Source organism: Myotis yumanensis, unplaced genomic scaffold (genome assembly GCF_028538775.1).
Source record: "Myotis yumanensis isolate MYYU_CA2020_CCGP unplaced genomic scaffold, mMyoYum1.0.hap1 SCAF_5, whole genome shotgun sequence".
In the NCBI taxonomy this organism is placed as follows: Eukaryota; Metazoa; Chordata; class Mammalia; order Chiroptera; family Vespertilionidae; genus Myotis; species Myotis yumanensis.
This window is the reverse complement of record NW_027223756.1, coordinates 107,581,275-107,599,557: the sequence shown is the minus strand read 5'-3', so window position 1 is coordinate 107,599,557 and position 18,283 is coordinate 107,581,275. Positions and strand designations below refer to the sequence as shown.

The 18,283-nt window shown below is 48.7% G+C and overlaps 1 protein-coding gene across 6 annotated transcripts in view; it reads left to right on the top strand.

The window, feature by feature from the left end:
- TRPC3 (transient receptor potential cation channel subfamily C member 3) overlaps window positions 1-18,283 on the top strand; it is an 82,037-nt gene that overhangs the window by 34,370 nt on the left and 29,384 nt on the right. For 4 of the 6 annotated variants that reach the window (XM_070416914.1, XM_070416913.1, XM_070416912.1 and 1 more), the window contains exons 4-7: window positions 6,096-6,260; window positions 8,915-9,131; window positions 11,390-11,623; window positions 14,422-14,686. In XM_070416914.1, the coding sequence (XP_070273015.1) occupies window positions 6,096-6,260; window positions 8,915-9,131; window positions 11,390-11,623; window positions 14,422-14,686 (881 nt within the window). The remainder of the gene's footprint in view (window positions 1-6,095; window positions 6,261-8,914; window positions 9,132-11,389; window positions 11,624-14,421; window positions 14,687-18,283) is intronic. The other 2 variants (XM_070416916.1, XM_070416915.1) reach the window with 1 other exon arrangement.

Sequence of the window (18,283 nt, the reverse complement as noted above, 5' to 3'; positions counted from 1 at the left end):
GAAAAATTTCCAGAGCTCTATAGAAACATAAGCTAAGAGCTTGAACAGGTAATTCACAGAAGAGAAAATCCAAGTGTCTAACAAACATATTTAAAATTTTCAAGCACCTTGGTAACAAAGGAAATGCGTATTAAAATACAGATACCATTTCACCTCTCTTAAATTATTAAATAATAAAAACTTACGATTCTTAATGCTGCTGATGAAACGGGCTATCAAATGCTGCTGGCAGGAAACTATCGTGCTTTTTATCAGGAATTTTGAAGACCAGTCATCATTTCTAAGGAGTCTCTATAGGAAATAACACAACTGGAAAGATGGTAAATACTGTTACTGTTCATAGGATTACCTATATTCTGCTACTACAAGAGAACGGAAGATGAAATTTGATTTTTTGAAAATGCATACAAGAAAAAAAACACGAATTATTTTTAATTAGAATAAGAGACTATTTGCCTCCCCTCCCCCAAAGTCGGGAGTTCTAGTTCTGACTCTCCATCCATCTTCCGTGTGACTTAAAGAGGAATGCCAGTCCCCTGCACCCACAGAAATACCAAGCCTTCTGCCTACTGCTAGTAGCTCCGTCTGTTGTAAGAAAGCCCTTGACAACATGTAAACATAGAGTCATTCCCAGCACCTGCAGAGAAAGCTCAGCGGTGGAGCCTCGCAGGGAGACACCGGGGACACACATGCGGCAGAGACTCTGGGGCGCCCGTGCCAGCAAGGCTCTGACCCCGCACTGGGGAGCCTCCACTGGTCTGTGCCCAGGCACCGGGAGGTAGCAGAGCAGTTCACACCCGGTGGGTTCGAAATCCAGAAAACTCGCACCATGTAAGTTTTCCGTTTATACATCACAACTCAAGAACTTTAAAAGGAAGATGGAATGATCTAGGTCAGGGGTGGGCAACCCCTGGCACAGGTGCCAAACATGGCACGCCAGTAACTTTTGCTGGCACGCAAAACCCTCTCTTATAATCTTCCATTTACAATTTTTTTTCTTAATATCGACTTTTTTATTTTTCAGATAAATTCAGTGTAGGTGCATCTTAGATAAATAAATAATTTTACATAACAAGTTATCTTAAAGACCATAGACATGGATGGACGAGAGAGGGGAAGAGCAATTTCTATGCCTCTGCCTTCACTCTCCCTGCCTTCCTAGATCCGACCAGTGTTTTGGTTTCATCCACATACGCTTGTGAATCTTTGTTCTCAGTGATGAATTTTGTTAAGTCTCGTAATAGGAGTAGCCTGACGGATGAAAGTCGTAGCTCATGCATATCTCTGAAGGTCACGAAATACAAACCTGATGTAAAATCTCGGTCATCAGTGATGCAGCAGCAAAAGTCCCACTGATAATATCAAACGGAGTCATAAAGTTTTCTGTCGGACTATCAGTGTAGATGTATACATTAGAAAATAAATGTATTTTTCATCATCATAGACTGTGTTTTTGTCACTCGAATGAATTTTATTTCTTCAAGGTTCTTCACATACGTACACCTTAAGAGATATCAAGTAGGCGCAGCATGTTCTCAAAAAATTAGGGTTGGCACGCAGAAGAATTTTGGGTCAGAGATTTTGCTGGTTTTGGCACGCGCTCACAAAAAGGTTGCCCACCCCTGATCTAGGTTGTATCCACAGGAATATTTTCTTTTAAATTGTATGAACGGAGGCTCCAACAATGAATTTAAAAGCAAAACGGAACATTCCCACCATGTTCTGCACCACAGTGTCCCCACGAAGCTAGTTCTGGTAAAGGCAGATTTCACAAAAGCATAGTGTACCGTGGATTTTTTCTTAATAGTCTGCCACACATGGGGGTTCAGTTTACAACCTATTAGTCAACGTGGCAGGAAAAGGGCGTTTTCCCATGCTACAGTAATTTTGTGCCATGGAAAGACGGAGATTTTCTGTGTCAATCATTCTTCCTTTAAATCAGGAAACCTCGAATAAGGGTATTATTTTTGGAAAGATTTTGATTTGCTGGTCCACTGATGTTAGGAAACAACATACATGTTCTCTCCAGCCACTGGGACTGGCGGGCGGTGGCAGAGGTGCTTCAGGAGGAAAACCAGTCCAGAGATAAAGGTCACGCCCTGTTTTGAAGTCATTAAAAAGAGCAAAACTCATCTCTGAGAGGGATTAGCTTTTCTGCCCTCACTTGCGACGATTGCAGCAGTTTCATTTTCTTTTTTCAAATGGTCCTAGTATGCTCGTGTTAGGATTTAAAACCACTGGGGAAAATACCTCTTTGCTTTTTTCCCGTGGATTAAGAAAAGTCAACAGCCCTGACTGGTTTTGCTCAGTGGTTAGAGTGTCGGCCTGCGGAGCATTGGCCCACTGACTGAAGGGTCTCAGGTTTGATTCCAGTCAAGGGCATGTACCTCGGTTCAAGGGCAGGCTCAATCCCTGGCCCCGGTTGGGGCACGTGCGGAAGCAACCAATTGATGTGTGTCTCTCACATTGATGCTTCTCTCTTTGTGTCTCTATCCCTCCCTTCTACTCTCTCTAAAAATAAATGGGGGGGGGGGGGAGAGTCAACAGGTGCCATACAGTGGTGTTTATTATCTCAAATTAAGAAGAGGAAAAAATTAGTGATATAGGAAGTATACCTGTTAAGGATCTGCACTATGTGAACAAGTCACAGTGAGTCAAAGATGGATCACCCCCTTGTGCCACGTGGAAAGGATGGATTTCCATCAAGTCTTTGAGGCTATGTAACCTTATACAGTGTAATGAATGCCATAAAGCGCATCTTCAAGTTTAAAGAGCAGCTCGAGGAGGAGCAGGCGTGGGAAGAGGGAGCCATACTACAACATGAGTACTTCTGTCCTTGAGAGTTCAAAAGCTATGAAAGACCCTTGAGAATTCAAAACCTACCAAGGACACTTATAAGAGGGACATTTGTCCACCAATTCCATACGGACACATAACCTGTCTTTTAACTCCGTAGGCATTTTCTGACTTGAGCAAATCCTCGGCCTATAAAAAAGTGCTTCCCAAGCGGTAATCTGATCTGCTGACATCACATCCTCTAGCTGTGGATTTCCCAGGATGCACCACTCCCCATGCCAAGCCAAGCCTGGCTGCAGTCACAGGTCTGCCTTTTATTTGCATCCATCCAACTTCCCACAAATGCAGACCCTCTAAACATCAAGGCATTTGGACCAACATTCAAATTAAGACTGTGTTAAATGCTGACTATCTTGACAAGCATATGAGTCCAGGTCTCCATTCTAATAGCTTTTCTCACATTTATTAGGTAGATCTGCTACCCATCTCAATCTCTAGTGCAGGACAGTGTCAAACACTGCTTTTGACTAATTAGGTCAGGCAAAGACTCAAAGCCTCCAGAGACTGCCTCTGTCTACAGACTGATAGAATTGTGTCTTGAGTTGCCTTCAGACAATCGTCCACAGGTGTGGCAAGAGTGTTTTTCCACAGGGTGGGGCAATTGCTTCTGTCTGGAGGCTGTTGTTCTCAGTCTCTTAATGCGCCTCAGAAACTCCAAGTGCTGGGGCAAGGTGTTTTCTAATAGGGTGGGGCAACTGCATTCCCCCCAGGCAAAAACCACCTGCATAGCAAAGGTCTGCGTGAGAAAGAGGACCTCCCCAGCATGAGGGAATGATTCAGCACAGGAAACTGGGGTGTCCGCTTTCCAAGCTCTAACTCCAGAGCCCCCAATCCTGGCTTCTGCTCACACAACTCCAGTCCACTTTGCCCTTCCCTCTGCTGGAGCACAAGGTGGGTGGCTGCACAGAAAATTTTGTGTGTTAGCCCTTTAAGAGGGTGCCTGAATTTCCAACCGTTTCTCTCCCTGGCAGACAGCAACCCCATGTGCTGCTTTTCACAGCCAGATGTTGTGTGGGTACCCCTCTCAATTCTGGTGCTCTCTGCTGGGGGGCCCAGCTTGGGGATTAGACCCCAGAGTTTTCAGTGGAACCCCCACCGCTGAGATATCTCTCCAGAACTTCAGTTGCTGTTTGTTGAACCTGGCCAGCCCTTTCACGCCTCTGCCCCTTCTACCAGTCTCTATGAGGTCTCCACTTTCAGTCCGTGGTTATCAGGGTTCTCTCTAACTAGTCTTCGGCTGATTATTCAAGATGGTTTTTTTTTTTGGTTTTTTTTTTTGTATTTTAGTTGTAATTCCAGTTTGGGCCTGGGAGTGTGTCTATGTAGCATCCACTTACTTCACCGCCATTTTTAATCTCTGCTTTTCTCACATTTATCGATAGCTTGCTGTGTGGCTCGGATCAGGACCACTCATCCCTTAAGGCAATGCTGAATGCTTCCATTTTCATCTCCTTCTTCCAAAGGCTAAGCTCATGGGAGGGACTATGACATGTTGAAGGCTGAGTGAGTGAGTGAGTGAATGAGTGATGAAGGAGACAGACAGGGCCTGTAGAGGGGTGAGGATTTCTCACAGAAGGAGGGGTGAAGCAGGAAGAAAGTGATCCAGCAGACACAGGGCAGAAGTGGAAATTTGGAGTTCTCAAGAATCCTGGGAAATTGCCACAGAGACCTCCAGAAGCCATCAACCTTGAATAGATCTGCACATGTGTCACGAGTTCAAATACTGTCTGCACTGACCTTGAAATGCTATTTTCAAAATTCAGAACGCTGGAAAAGTGACAGAATCTTGAGTTTGGAAAGAAGGTCTCGTATTTACTTCGGGGCTGGCAGTGCCCGCTGACCCTCGGGACCTGGGATTTTTATAAGTGAATTGAGAGGAACGTGCAAGCTCAATTACCCTTTTTCACGTTGAGCTCATCAAACAAGAAAAGATAGCATCTTCTTTTTCATGCTTCTGACTCTCCCAAACCCTACCAGTTTGTATTACTGAAAAAAATTCAGTTAAGTATTTCAGATCTAGTGTTTGGAGACTCATCCTCAACCACATCTGTCTCCCCTGCGAAGAGGCACCGTGGCTGCCGCCAGAGTGGCCACCATGGGCTTCCAGAGGGCAGGCGAGAGGGGGGTCCACTGCCCACCCTGGGGGGGGAGGTTTTATTTTATTTTATTTTTTCAATGAAAAGAAACTATAAACCGGGAAGTGGAAACCCCTTCATTGCCCTGTAGGCGTGCTCTTGATAAATAGCCAAATAACGTTCGGAATTGCCTAGAGCCACTACGGAGCTTTAGGATTGGGAACTAGGACTTGATTAGAGACGAGCCCTCTGCCTGGTGGGACTTCAGCGCTGCTAAAGTCTCTTTTTTAAAAAATATGTTGGCTCTTGCCTTAGGTGGTTTGGCTCAGTGAATAGAGCATCGGCATGCGGACTGAAGGGTCCCGGGTTCGATTCCAGTCAAGGGCACATGCCCGGGTTGTGGGCTCGATCCCTAGTAGGGGGTGTGGAGGAGGCGGCCAATCAATGATTCTCATCATGGATGTTTCTATCTCTCCCTTCCCCTTCCTCTCTGAAATCAATACAAAAATAAATCTCTTGGCACTTATAGTTGATTTGTGAATGACCCTGAATAATTCCTGAGCCTAGGCAAGCTGCACCTGGCCATTCAAAGGACAGACCCAGTTCCAAAGGGCATCCTCTGGCGTCGGCCTGATGACTAGTCCGTTCTGCTCCCTGAAGAAGGACAGGGCCTGCAAGGAGTCCCAGTTCTTCTAGAGCAGCGGTTCTCAACCTGTGGGTCGCGGCCCCTTTGGGGGTCAAACGACCCTTTCACGGGGGTCGCCTAAGACCAATAATTACATATTGTTTTTGTGATTAATCACTATGCTTTAACTATGTTCAATTTGTAACAATGAAAATACATCCTGCAGATCAGATATTTACATGACGATTCATAACAGTAGCAACATTACAGTGATGAAGTAGCAACGAACATAATGTTATGGTTGGGGGTCACCACCACATGAGGAACTGTATTAAGGGGCATTAGGAAGGTGGAGAGCCACTGTGTTAGCTCCAAAGCAATTTGGAAAAGCCATTGGGAAGGTGAGCGGGACTGGGACTGAGCCCTGCAGTGCGTACCTTCCGGAACATGTGCACTCATGTCTAGGATGTTCATCTTAACCTCCAGCAGCTGCCCTGTGGACGATGTGTGGTAACCCGCCTCCCTCTCTCTCCCCCCAGTTTGTGGCTCACCCCAACTGCCAGCAGCAGCTCCTCACCATCTGGTACGAGAACCTGTCAGGACTGCGGGAGCAGACCATAGCCATCAAGTGTCTGGTGGTGCTGGTGGTGGCCTTGGGCCTTCCGTTCCTCGCCATCGGCTACTGGATCGCGCCGTGCAGCCGGGTACAGCTCTCCGACCCCTTCCCTCTGTGGTTGGTGTGCATGTCCTCTTGAAAGGAGAAAGCGTCCTGCTTAAGGCTCTTGTCAGTCTCACCCTTGGTAATTGCCTCCAGGACAGGATGCTGCTTTTGAGTCACTGGGTCGGTTCTACTGAGGGGTGAGAGAGGACGCGGTGCAGGGGGAGGGATGGCCTTTGCAGGCACGTGATGCTCTGGCTTTTAAGATAAAATTGCTGCTGGAGTGAAGCTGCATATGTTCTCATTCTGTTGGCAGCTTAATCCACAGAGAGCCGCCGGGCCAGCCGTGGGCGGGCAGGGGGCGGCCCGGCCGCAGGGGGATCACGGCCCACCAGCCTGACAGCCGGCGGGCAGCGCTGCCTGTACCTGTCCACGCCACGTGGCTGAGTGTAGTAGGCGCAGTTGCCGACGTGGTGTTAGCCAGAGTCCAAGAAAGTGCACGCAGGTTCCCCAAGCTCTTCGTGCTTCAGAAGGAGGAAAAGTGCAGCATGGGGGCCTGGGGGCTGGGAATTTTAGAGGGTTTGTTTATTTTGCTTGAATCGTTTTGTTCAAGAATTTTCTCCCTCTCCCCACGTGCCAGTGTAGAGCTCAGCTGACTGTGCCCAAGAGGACCACTGAGCCAGACGGGGAAGGGGTGCTGGGCAGCTTAGGGCACCTGCCTTAGGCGCATAGAGGCCACTGCCAGGGTCAGACGCTGTTCTGAGATCCCGTAATCCTGTTTTTACATTCCCAAATCTGGTTTTGTTTAAATCAGAGGCAGTTTCAGGCAAAAAATGAGTCAAGGCCACTGACGAGCGACCTTGGAAATCCGTCATCCGCCTGCCTCAGCAGCCTCCCGGCAGAGTCCTGCTCTGCAGCACCTTTATGCGGGGGGGGGGGGGGGGGGGGGCGGAGGAAGGGGGAGCGGGGGGGGGGTATCCATCCACCTCCTCATCCTGGAGCTGCCCCTGTGATTCAGGGCAGAAAGTTTGTCATTTTGATCCGTTTCGGTGGCTCGACTGAGTTCCTTGGTTATGTATCATGGAAAAGTCTCTTACGAGCCCTCAAATGCATGAGCGCTTAAGACTAAAAACTATAAATACTGTGGGAGAGCATGCCTTACAGCGAAAGTCACATCCCACCCAAATAGCTTCCCTTTCTGGGGCAGGTTCATACGTGTTTGTCCCTCAGGGCGGCTCGGTCGTGGGAACTTGCTTCAGGTCCGAGTGGGCGCCCGCAGTCCACTCCCCTTTTCTCTTCACTCAGGGAAGCCCGGCTCCCCGCGTGGGAACGCCATTCAGTGGGGAGGGGGTGGAGGGGACAGAGTGGGTCCTACCCACGTTTATACCTGCCACCTACCATCACCTGATGGTGACAGGACAGCCTGGCAAGAATTCTCTGCACACACCCCACCTGCAGTGCGGGCATGCTGCTTCCCTGTCATGTTATTTGAAATTTTTAAAGACCAAACTTTTGGAGACTTGGCTACGCCCAAGGAAAGGAGCTGTACCCCCCTAACCCACCCCCTAAAGCGCAGCCTCCCAGCACCACAGTGATGTGTGAGAGTCGTGTCCATTTCCCTGTAGAAAACGGGCCTGCGTGCCTTGGTGGTCAGCCCCAGAAGCGCGCGCCAGTTCCTGGTTGGTTGTTGACGTCAAGTGAAGGCCGTGGATGTACGAAAACGTCGGTTGGAGTTTGCAGTCCTTTAAATGTGAACCTCGGGGCTTTCCGAGGCCACAGACTGAGTTGGGACGTGGGGTTTGAGTGTGACGGATGGAGAACTTCTCTGCTAAGCCTACCGAGCGTTCCCTGTCCGCCGCACGCGGAGGCCCTGGGGACGGGGAATTGTTTTCATTTCTCCCAGAACATGGGGCTTCCCAGGACATCCTGTCACATGGGGTTTGAAAGGAGCGGCCTTAAAGCAGTTCTAAATGAAAGTTACAAAAGGTGCTCTCGTACTAGTTATATGATTTTCCACACTCGGGGGTGGGTAACTTTCAGTTAAATTAACCCACGTAGAGGGCTCATCATTGTGTATTTCCCTCTTCTAATTGGGATAGAAACAGATACAACATTTATCCCGGTTATAACATTTTTTTTGCCTTTTTTTCTATCACACGGAGCCCAGCTTGATTTCGGAACATTTGGAAAAGAGGACTAAAATTTACTTCTGCAGGAGTAAGACTTTCTAATCTTCCAAGTGTTATTGATGTGCTACAGATACGTCATAACATTTCAGTTGTAAATGAACGAGTCTATGAATTTATCACCACCTTCCAAGGATACCGCAGTAAAGGGTTACCCTCTACACACTTGGGCCTGCTTTTCCCGGACTCTGAGAGCCCTGACGCTGCATAGTCTTTCCATGTAGAAACCAGAATCACCAGGGCGTGCCCTGTGACTTCAGAAATGCTGAGACAATGGGATATTTAGAAACAGGGAAGTGTGGAGACTTCTAAGTTATTTTTTTTGGAGGAGGCGTCCCCGAAAAGGAGTCATTTTTATAATGGATAGCTTGTCAGACACAGAAGCAAAGCTTTGAAAGTGTTCTCATTTCATCTGTTGGTTGTTTTTTGTTTTTACCCTGTAGAGTCATCTTCATAAGGAGGAGCCAGATTTGCAAAAGTCAATTTTCTTGTGTTTATTTTTATTTCGCCGCAGCTGGGGAAGGTCTTGCGCAGCCCCTTCATGAAGTTCGTGGCGCACGCGGCCTCCTTCATCCTCTTCCTCGGCCTGCTTGTGTTCAACGCCTCGGACAGGTTCGAAGGCGTCAGCACGCCGCCCAACGTCACGGTCCTCGACTACCCCAAGCAGATCTTCAGGGTCAAGACCACCCAGTTCACGTGGACCGAGATGCTAATAATGGTTTGGGTCCTTGGTAAGCCTGGGATTTTAAGGGCTCTGATTTCCATCAAAAACATTGTCTAGCTCAGTGGTTAGAGCACCAGCCCAAGCAGCGAAGGGTCTCAGGTTCGAATCCTGGTCCAGGGCATGTGCGGGAGGCAACCAATCCGTGTGCCTCTCTCACATGGATGTTTCTCTCTCTGGCTCTTCCCCTCCCTCCCTTCCACTTTCTCTAAAAAAAAAAAAAAATCAATGAAAAAATATCCTTGGGTGAGGATTAACCAACCAACAAACAAAAACCAATATCTACATAATGATCATCATTATCTCTCTCTTTTTATTAAATTCATTGGGGTGACATTGGTTAATAAAATGATATAGGTTTCAGGTGTACAATTCTATAACACATCAACTGTGTATTGTATTATGTGTTCGCCACCCCAATGTCATCTTCTATTTAAAATGCTATTTTACATATATGGTGGCAGTATCACCATTGCTAGATTAGCAGAATAGCAAAATCATCCAATAATTTGGCAGCTTGATAATGCCACCAGGTATCCTAATACTAAATTTAAAATTTTTATGAGTAACATAAAAATATTAATATACTATGTTCCTGAAATCTAACTTTGATTATTGAGTAAAATGGAAGTTTTTTAATGTGACTCACTGTGATGATCCAATATTTCACTGAATTCTTGTGGCGTAAACCCCCCCCACACACCCCCCCGCCCCCCCTCCGGTGGCTATTAGCTGATGCTGAAGAACATTGATAGCATTTCCGTTTCAGAGCTGATTGGAGAGTCCATTTTCAGAATGCAGTTACTTTGTCTCACGGTGGCCCTTGTGAATAGCTAGCTGTGTTAGAGTAAAAATCTTGGGCAATGCGAGAAACAACGGAGGTTGGAGCCCGTTTATCTATTGATCGCCAATCCAAAGTCCTTTTCATGTGTCCTCTCTCTTTCCCCCAGCAAGTTTCTTGGTGTCTTCTCATTTCCTGATTTAATAGGTCACTTCCTCCCTCTCATTCACTCCTGTGGCCTTGATCTGGGACAAGTAGTTCTTTTACGCATTTTATTTTGAGCACTGACTTTCTTTTAAAAACTCCACCGTAGTTTCCCCTTATAGTCAAGATGAGGAGTAGTGTGTCCTCTCCTCCGAGGGCGGCCTTTCTGCCTTTGGTTTCTTCATAGCCTCCAGGCTTCCCTGCTGAAGAGCTTTCTTCCCCAGCGACACCCCTGCCCTCCCCAGCGTGGAGCTGAGAGGAGGAGGGGTAGGGAGTGAGGGAGGCACAATGGGGAGGCTGTTTTTTTTTTTGTTATTAATCCTCACCTGAGGATATTTTTCCATCGATTGGTTGCCTTCACACACACCTAGACCAGGACCAGAGATCAAGCCTGCAACCGAGGTCCATGCCCTACACCACAATCAAAACTGGGACCTGTCAGTTCGCAGGCTGATGCTATTTCCGCTGAGTCCAACCGGCTAGGGCAGGTGGGGGGTGGGGAGGAGCTGTTCTTGTTAAAAGTCTACAGTACGACGCTCATGTGGCGGCTCTTTCTCCCCTGATCACTAGGGCTCAAATGAACCAATGTCATTTTATAAAGATGAACTAGAGGCCCGGTGCACGAAAATTCATGCACTTGGGGCGGGGGAGGTGGCGGAGCGGTCCCTCAGCCTGGCCTGCACCCTCTCGCATTCCATGAGCCCTCGGGGGGAATGTCTAACTGACAGTTTAGGCCCGCTTCCCGCAGTCGGACAATTGGGGGACGGTGCTGGCAGGCGAGCAGCTGGCCCTGGCTGCCATCGCCCGCCGCCACCACTGCCGCCCCTGATTGCCGTCCCCTCCCTCTGCCCGCTGGCACCCGCCCTGGCTGGCCTGGTGCTGCCTGCTCGCCGGCCCCGCCCCCCCACCCAGACCAGTCATTCTGCCCTTCGGTTGATTTGCATATTGGGCTTCTTTCTCCTCCAAAATCCTCCTGGGGTGAAATCCGGTGACTTGCGGAGCCTTCCTGGTGTGTTTCCTCCTGCCGGCCCCGCCCCTCTGTCTGAGGGGCAGCGTTGCTGGGCCCAAGGGTGGAGGTGTTTCCCCGAATTCTAAAGTGGGGTCATTCCTGTGGGACCTTCCTCTTCCATCACCTCTGCCCAGTGAGCCGGGCAGTCTGTTTCCTGGCCCCCAGCACGGTGCTTCGCAGATGGGGTGGGTGTAGAGATGGGGCTGACGGTGAGCCCGATAGGAGCGGCTCAGGCTGAGCGCCAAGCCTCACGGTCCCCCGTGTGCCCTGGCAGGAATGATGTGGTCCGAGTGCAAGGAGCTCTGGCTGGAAGGCCCGAGGGAGTACATTGTGCAGCTCTGGAACGTGCTGGACTTCGGGATGCTGTCCATCTTCATCGCCGCGTTCACGGCCAGGTTCCTGGCTTTCCTCCAGGCGACGAAAGCGCAGCAGTATGTGGACAGCTACGTCCAAGAGAGCGACCTCAGCGAAGTCACTCTGCCCCCGGAGATACAGTATTTCACTTACGGTGAGTCCCTCGCTGCAGGGTCCTCGTGCTTCCAGAGGCGCCGGGAACCGCCTTCGGAAGGGGATGGGCGTGGGAGAGGTGAGTTGAGCAGTTCTGGACGGTGGAGACAACATGAGCTTCAGAGCCGGGTTCCTGTCCAGGCTGACGCTCCAGGGCTGGGTGACTGTGCCTTAGTTTTCAGATCTATAATAAGAAGGTGCTGCTGCAAGGAGGGAGAAAAATTACCTTTAAGTGTAAGAACATAGTTTGCTCTCAGGGCTTCTGAGGACATGCGCCTGTTTGATGAGGGGAAGTAGCTGGAGAAAGTGATGGATGTGGAAGAGGAGTCCCTGAGAGCATGTCTTCGAGGTCTGACCTGTACAGGTGAGCTGCACAGACTGGCCACCAGATCACAGGCTCTGAGAACCGGCGGAGTCTCGGAGAGGAGGCCGTGCCCTCCTTCCGGTGGCGCGGGAAGCGGTGGTGCCACACGCCTGTGTCACCAGAGCAGCGCGCCCCGGCCGATGCCCAGCGCACGAGGACCCGGACGCCTGCCCTCCCAGCACGCGCCACCTTGGGGAACCGCAGCCTCCCTCCCCCTGAGGCAGGATCAGGCGCCCGCAACGAGCAGATATTCCCATCGTTGCAAAATCTCAAATCTGGAAAAGTCTTTAGGAATTACGGTCCCGCCTTCGTTTTACAGCTAAGGAAACTCAGGCACAGAGTTCACCCGTGTTCCGACGTGAAGCGTAGCCTGTACGTGACATGGCGGCTGCCTTGCAATGCGGAAGCGCGGCGTGTTAACAGCCCTGAAGGGGGCTGGGCGGCTGCTCCAGAGCGTAGATGTGCGTTCACACCCTGTGACATCTAAGCGCGCTGCCTTGGAGTCGGGGAGCAAAGAGATAGAAACGCATGAATCCTACACTCAAGCGAATTATTCCAGTGGAGAAAACACTGTTGTGGAGGTACTAAGCTGACTTCGCATTGAGCAGAAACAGAATTAGGGAGACCAGATCAAAGAAAAAAATGATCACCATTTGTAATTAACTTGGTGGTATTGTTGTGTAATACATACTTCAGTTCACGATCACCCATTTCTTTACGTCTATTCATCTGTCCTTAATGGCTGTTATCTGAGGGGAGATTTGTGCATTCAGACCACACTGCCTATTATGTGTGTGATTTTGATCAAGTTTTTTAAAAAAATATATATTATTGATTTTTTACAGAGAGGAAGGGAGAGGGATAGAGAGTTAGAAACATCGATGAGAGAGAAACATCGATCAGCTGCCTCCTGCACACCCCCTACTGGGAATGTGCCCTCAACCAAGGTACATGCCCTTGACAGGAATCGAACCTGGGACTCTTCAGTCCGCAGGCAGATGCTCTAGCCACTGAGCCAAACTGGTCAGGGCTTGATCAAGTTTTTCACCTTTCCGCGCCTTGGTGTCTGCGTCTCAGAAAGGAGGGTAATAACAACAGCAGGTTTGTGGGGCTGTTGAAATCTCAGTGCCTGGTGCGTAGTAAACATTCAATAAATGGCCATTTTTATTGTTGTTGCAAATGCGTGTGATGCCTGTCTTCTTCTGGGAACGGCCCAGTTCACACAAAATCAGCCGCATCGCACTTCATCGGCCTTCCAGGGAAATAGTCTGCTGTGACCTTGAGAAGTGACCTTGAAAGGGTGCTGGGGGCCTCATTAGAACCTCTGTGGCTCAGTAGCAGTTTCCGTTTTCCAGGAACACGGTATCTTGCTCAGATACCGCATCGACAGTACCATTGTGATCCAGGACAGTCTCAGGTCTCTTATTATGATGTTTCACTTCATTAACTGCGAGATGAACTGATGCCCACGGTATACAGAAGTTCTGTGCCCCGAGTTTATAGGCTGACAGACTTGTTGGCCGATAAACCTGGTAACTGGGGGGACATCGGCCAGGCCTGTCGTTTCGTCATCCTGACCACCTGTGTCTCATGAAGCCTTGAACCCCCTTCATCCTTCGCACTTCATTCTGTTTCTGCTCAGTGCGAAGTCAGCTTAGTACCTCCACAGCAGTGTTTTCTCCACTGGAGTAACGCGCTTGAGTGTAGGATTCATGCGTTTCTTATAATTTATTTTTCTCTTGGACTGCGACCAGCGCGGCTAGAGAGCGGACACGAGTCCTGAGTAGGGGCGACGGGGGAATGAGAAAATAAAAGAGACAGACGCAGAGACAGAGGGGGAAGCTGGGACCAGGTGGGACGCTGCCCTCTGATGGAGAGACAGTGACCCGGAGCCGGTGCAGCGCGTTTATTTCATACAGTATGATTCCAGGAAGTTTTACTAGAGTTTAAGACAAAGGAAATTGTGAGAAATCATGGTTAAAGATCAAGCTGTAGTCATGGTTAAGATCAAGCTGTAATTTTTCATTCTTGTGGTTTCTTTGTAATCCTCACTCCTGGCTGAGCCCGGATAATTGTGTGCGTTCCTTGTGCCTGGCTGAACTTAGATCATGAAACCTACCCCCTGGCGCCTGAGCTAAAGAGTCAGGCTGACAACATACCTGCCTCTGGCACGGTATGTTTCCAGGATGTGGCTCTGCCAACGCCACTGGACTCAGCTGACAATAATTAAAGAAATGCTCAGGTGCCTTCCCAGGCGCTCTCTCCAGTTTCTGCTTTAACACGTCAAATAGAGCCCAGACCGTTCATTAAATCTAGAATAGTTTCGACGGAGACATGGACCACCTACCTACAAGGTAGATCCTATTGGAGGCCTTGGCTTTGCATAGTTAGCCATGAATGGAAAGGCCCGTTTTAACCTCCCTCTCTGTTTCCAGCCAGAGATAAGTGGCTCCCCTCCGACCCTCAGATCATATCGGAAGGGCTCTACGCCATCGCCGTGGTGCTCAGCTTCTCCCGGATCGCCTACATCCTCCCGGCCAACGAGAGCTTCGGCCCCTTGCAGATCTCCCTGGGCAGGACCGTGAAGGACATCTTCAAGTTCATGGTCCTCTTCATCATGGTGTTTCTCGCCTTTATGATTGGCATGTTCATCCTGTACTCTTACTACCTTGGGGCTAAAGTAAACGCTGCTTTTACCACGTAAGTAAGATGTCTTACAGACTCGGCATGATGAGGAGAAGTTCTAAATCATCTAGCCCACCGGTTCTCAACCTGTGAGTCGCAACCCCTTTGGGGGTCAAACGACCCTTTCACAGAGGTCACCTAAGACCATCGGAAAACACATCTATAATTACATATTGTTTTTGTGATTAATCACTCTGCTTTAATTATGTTCAATTTGTAACAATGAAAATACATCCTGTATATCAGATATTTACATGATAATTCAAAACTGTAGCAAAATTACAGTTATGAAGTAGCAACGAAAATAACGTTATGGTTGGGGGTCACGACAACATGAGGAGCTGTATTAAAGGGTCGCGGCATTAGGAAGGTTGAGAACCACTGGTCTAGACGAAGCAAAGCTTTCAATGATTGTAATAACGATGTTTTTAAGAGAAGGAAAAACTCCATGGGAAACAGTGCCTGTGTGTGATTACATTGCTCCGCAGATTCCTCTCTTTGAGCTCAGTGAGCAGGTGACCACAGGATGAGTCAGAATTCGGAAAAATCCGAGACAAAATGGGCTATTTGGAGAGAGTTGAGTAGTAAAATTTTAATACTGGATGTCTCTTACATTATGTATGACATTAAATTTAGTTTCATCGTCTTGTAGCCATTACTGTTATTTCTTAAAAGTAGAGGGAGTCAAGCAAGCGAAATTATCGCTCAATGTGTACAGCCCACGAGAACGGTAATAGCATGTCCTTCCGCTGGTCAGACTGGTTTCCGCAGTGCAGACTCACCTCTCCCAGGAAGTCCTCCTGGATTGAGCTCCTTTAGTCTTTGTCCTCTTAGGTTCTGTCAGCATGGAGACATCCAGACTGTGAGACTCGTGGCCCTCCCTAGGGTAATGTTTAGTAAACAGTAAGATTATCAGGTTGGGGAGTTTGCTTTAGCCCAGTGATGGCGAACCTTTTGAGCTCGGCGTGTCAGCATTTTGAAAAACCCTAACTTAACTCTGGTGCCGTGTCACATATAGAACTTTTTTGATCTTTGCAACCATAGTAAAACAAAGATGTATATTTTTGATATTTAATTTATATATTTAAATGCCATTTAACAAAGAAAAATCAACCAAAAATATGAGTTCGCATGTCACCTCTGACACGCGTGTCATAGGTTCGCCATCACTGCTTTAGGCCATTGAGTCAGCGGTAGGTAATAAAATGCAAATATTCACCCTGTGAATATCAAAGAGCCCAAATTCAGCCTCTGTCTTCCGGACTTTTCTCATTTATATTAATTACTGTTGATCTTGGTTCTCAGCAGTCACCCATCGGGCTTTGTCTATCGTGGGGGTGGCCCCCGCTCTGTACTGCAGGCCTTGCGGTGGGGAGGTCATGCCCTCCACCTCCCTTTGTGTCCTGCCGCGTCCCACTGACACCAGCTGGACGGTCAGCACGTTCCCTATAGACTAAGACGGAACCTCGAGCCCTGCCAGGCAGCACGTTGTTCAGAAATGAATTCTTTCAAATCGTTGATATAGAGCAGGTCTCAGGGGTGGACGAGACCTGAAGCGCTTGCTTTCAATGAAGAAAATCTCTGTCTGAACCCAGTGGGAGGCGCACAGAACTGGAGCTCAGAAGGCGCTTTGGCCCTGAGGTTTTCTCCTCGGCTATTGAGGACGGGCACCTGAGCACCGTGGGAGAACGCGGCTCGGGAACCAGGCGGCCCGGCTGGCCTGCTGGCCTGCAGCCGTGGTCTCTGGCCAAGTTCACATGTCCCTGTGTTAGTTTCCTTATTTTAAAAATAAGCACAAAAAGGCTCAAGGCAGGTCGTCGAGCGGGTTACGTAGGGAATTTATAGAAAGCCTCTCGCCACAGTGGGAGCTAGGACCCGCCAGCACCCTCTCCGTCTCCCTGTCCCCTCCCCACCAGCTAGATTCACACGGAGTCAGAGAGAATGAAGGGGGAGGGAGAGGCTCGCAAGGAGCAGGAGGAAGAAGGTGGGAATTCCTTGACGCCGTAAAATTAATGGCAGGAACAAGGAGGTTGTAGTTTTCTGTCTCCTAGCACCTGTGCTATGACAGCACACGGTCAAATCCTATATGATAAAAGGCTAATAAGGAAATTGACCGAAAAGCAGAACAACTGGCCACTATGACGTGCACTGACCACCAGGGGGCAGATGCTCAATGCAGGAGCTGCCCCCTGGTGGTCAGTGTGCTTCCACAGGGGGAGCACCACTCAGCCAGAAGCCGGGCTCACGGCTGGTGAGCACAGTGATGGTGGCCAGAGCTTCGTCCACCTCCACGACAGCGCTAAGGATGTCTGACTACAGGCTTAGGCCCGCTCCCCCTGTGGGAGGGCACAGGCCGGCCTGAGGGATGCCCCCCCCCACCCAAGTGCATGAATTTCGTGCACCTGGCCTCTAGTGTTCTATAACAGAGAGTAACTCTGTAGGAACAGGTATTCCACCCCCTGCCCCCAGGGCCCAGGACAACTTCCAGAACATAATAGGTGCTCCAGCAATATTGGTTGAATGGATGAATAAACTAGTACTAAAACCTATGACTCTATAGAATTGTTATTTAGAATCTGTTATAAGAAATTTTAAAAAGTTCTCATAAATCTTTCTTTGGAAAAAGGTCTCACTTTTTTTTTTAAGGTGATAAGAAAGAATTTTATTCACCTCCATATTGCTATTTGCACAGTTTCCCAGAACAAGTTGTAGAGAGGAATACAAATGCTCGGGTCCAAATGAAATACAGAATCCATAGTAAGAGGATATTGTTACTCAGAAAAAAGGCAACCCAGTGTGCTTTGGGATAGCACTGCAGCAATGAAAACACGCCCGGTGTTCGTGTTGGACTCACCCTCCACCTCTCCTTTGCGATGGACATCTACGTGTGTAACTATTTAAGGGTTATTCTTGCTGCTCACAGACCAGCAGTTACAACTGGGCCATATGATGAGACCGGCCAGATTCAGCTGGCAAAGCCCATTTTAGGGACAAATTGGGGCCTTCGTCTGGGGGTGGTGGGTGGTGGGTGTGTACTAACTGCTGCAGGGGACCAGGAGTCAGGAAGCAGATTATTTAAATTGAGGGAAAAGAAGAGGAATCTTTCCTTCTGCTGCCTCCTCTTCGTTTGCAGCCAAACATGCCTCCTAGCAGGTGCTAATCCCTGTGACGCGACTCCCGGGAGCAGTGTCTGCCGTGGAAGCCCGACCCCTCACCTTGGACCCGAGCGCCCCCCAGTTCCCAGGGGCAAGGGTTTCTGCCGGGGACTCTCAGAGGTTTTTTGCACACACAAGAATATAAGCGCTTGTATGCCCCTCTTTTTTTTTTTTTTTCATTTATGCAACATTTATTTAGTTTTTCTTGGTGTATAATTGGTATGGAATTAATTCAGGCATATTGTACGAGAAGCTAAATTCCATGTTACTAACCAATTGTCCCAGGTCTATTTATTTACAAAACTCCTTTCCCACAGATGGAGATGACTCCTTCAGTATACTACTATATCAAAGACCATTTATCTCACTGGTGTCTCACTACAGTGCATGGATGCTTACTAGCAAGCTTTCAATCTCTATTATTTTCTATAGCTCTGTTTGTTCTTGTCTCATCAAC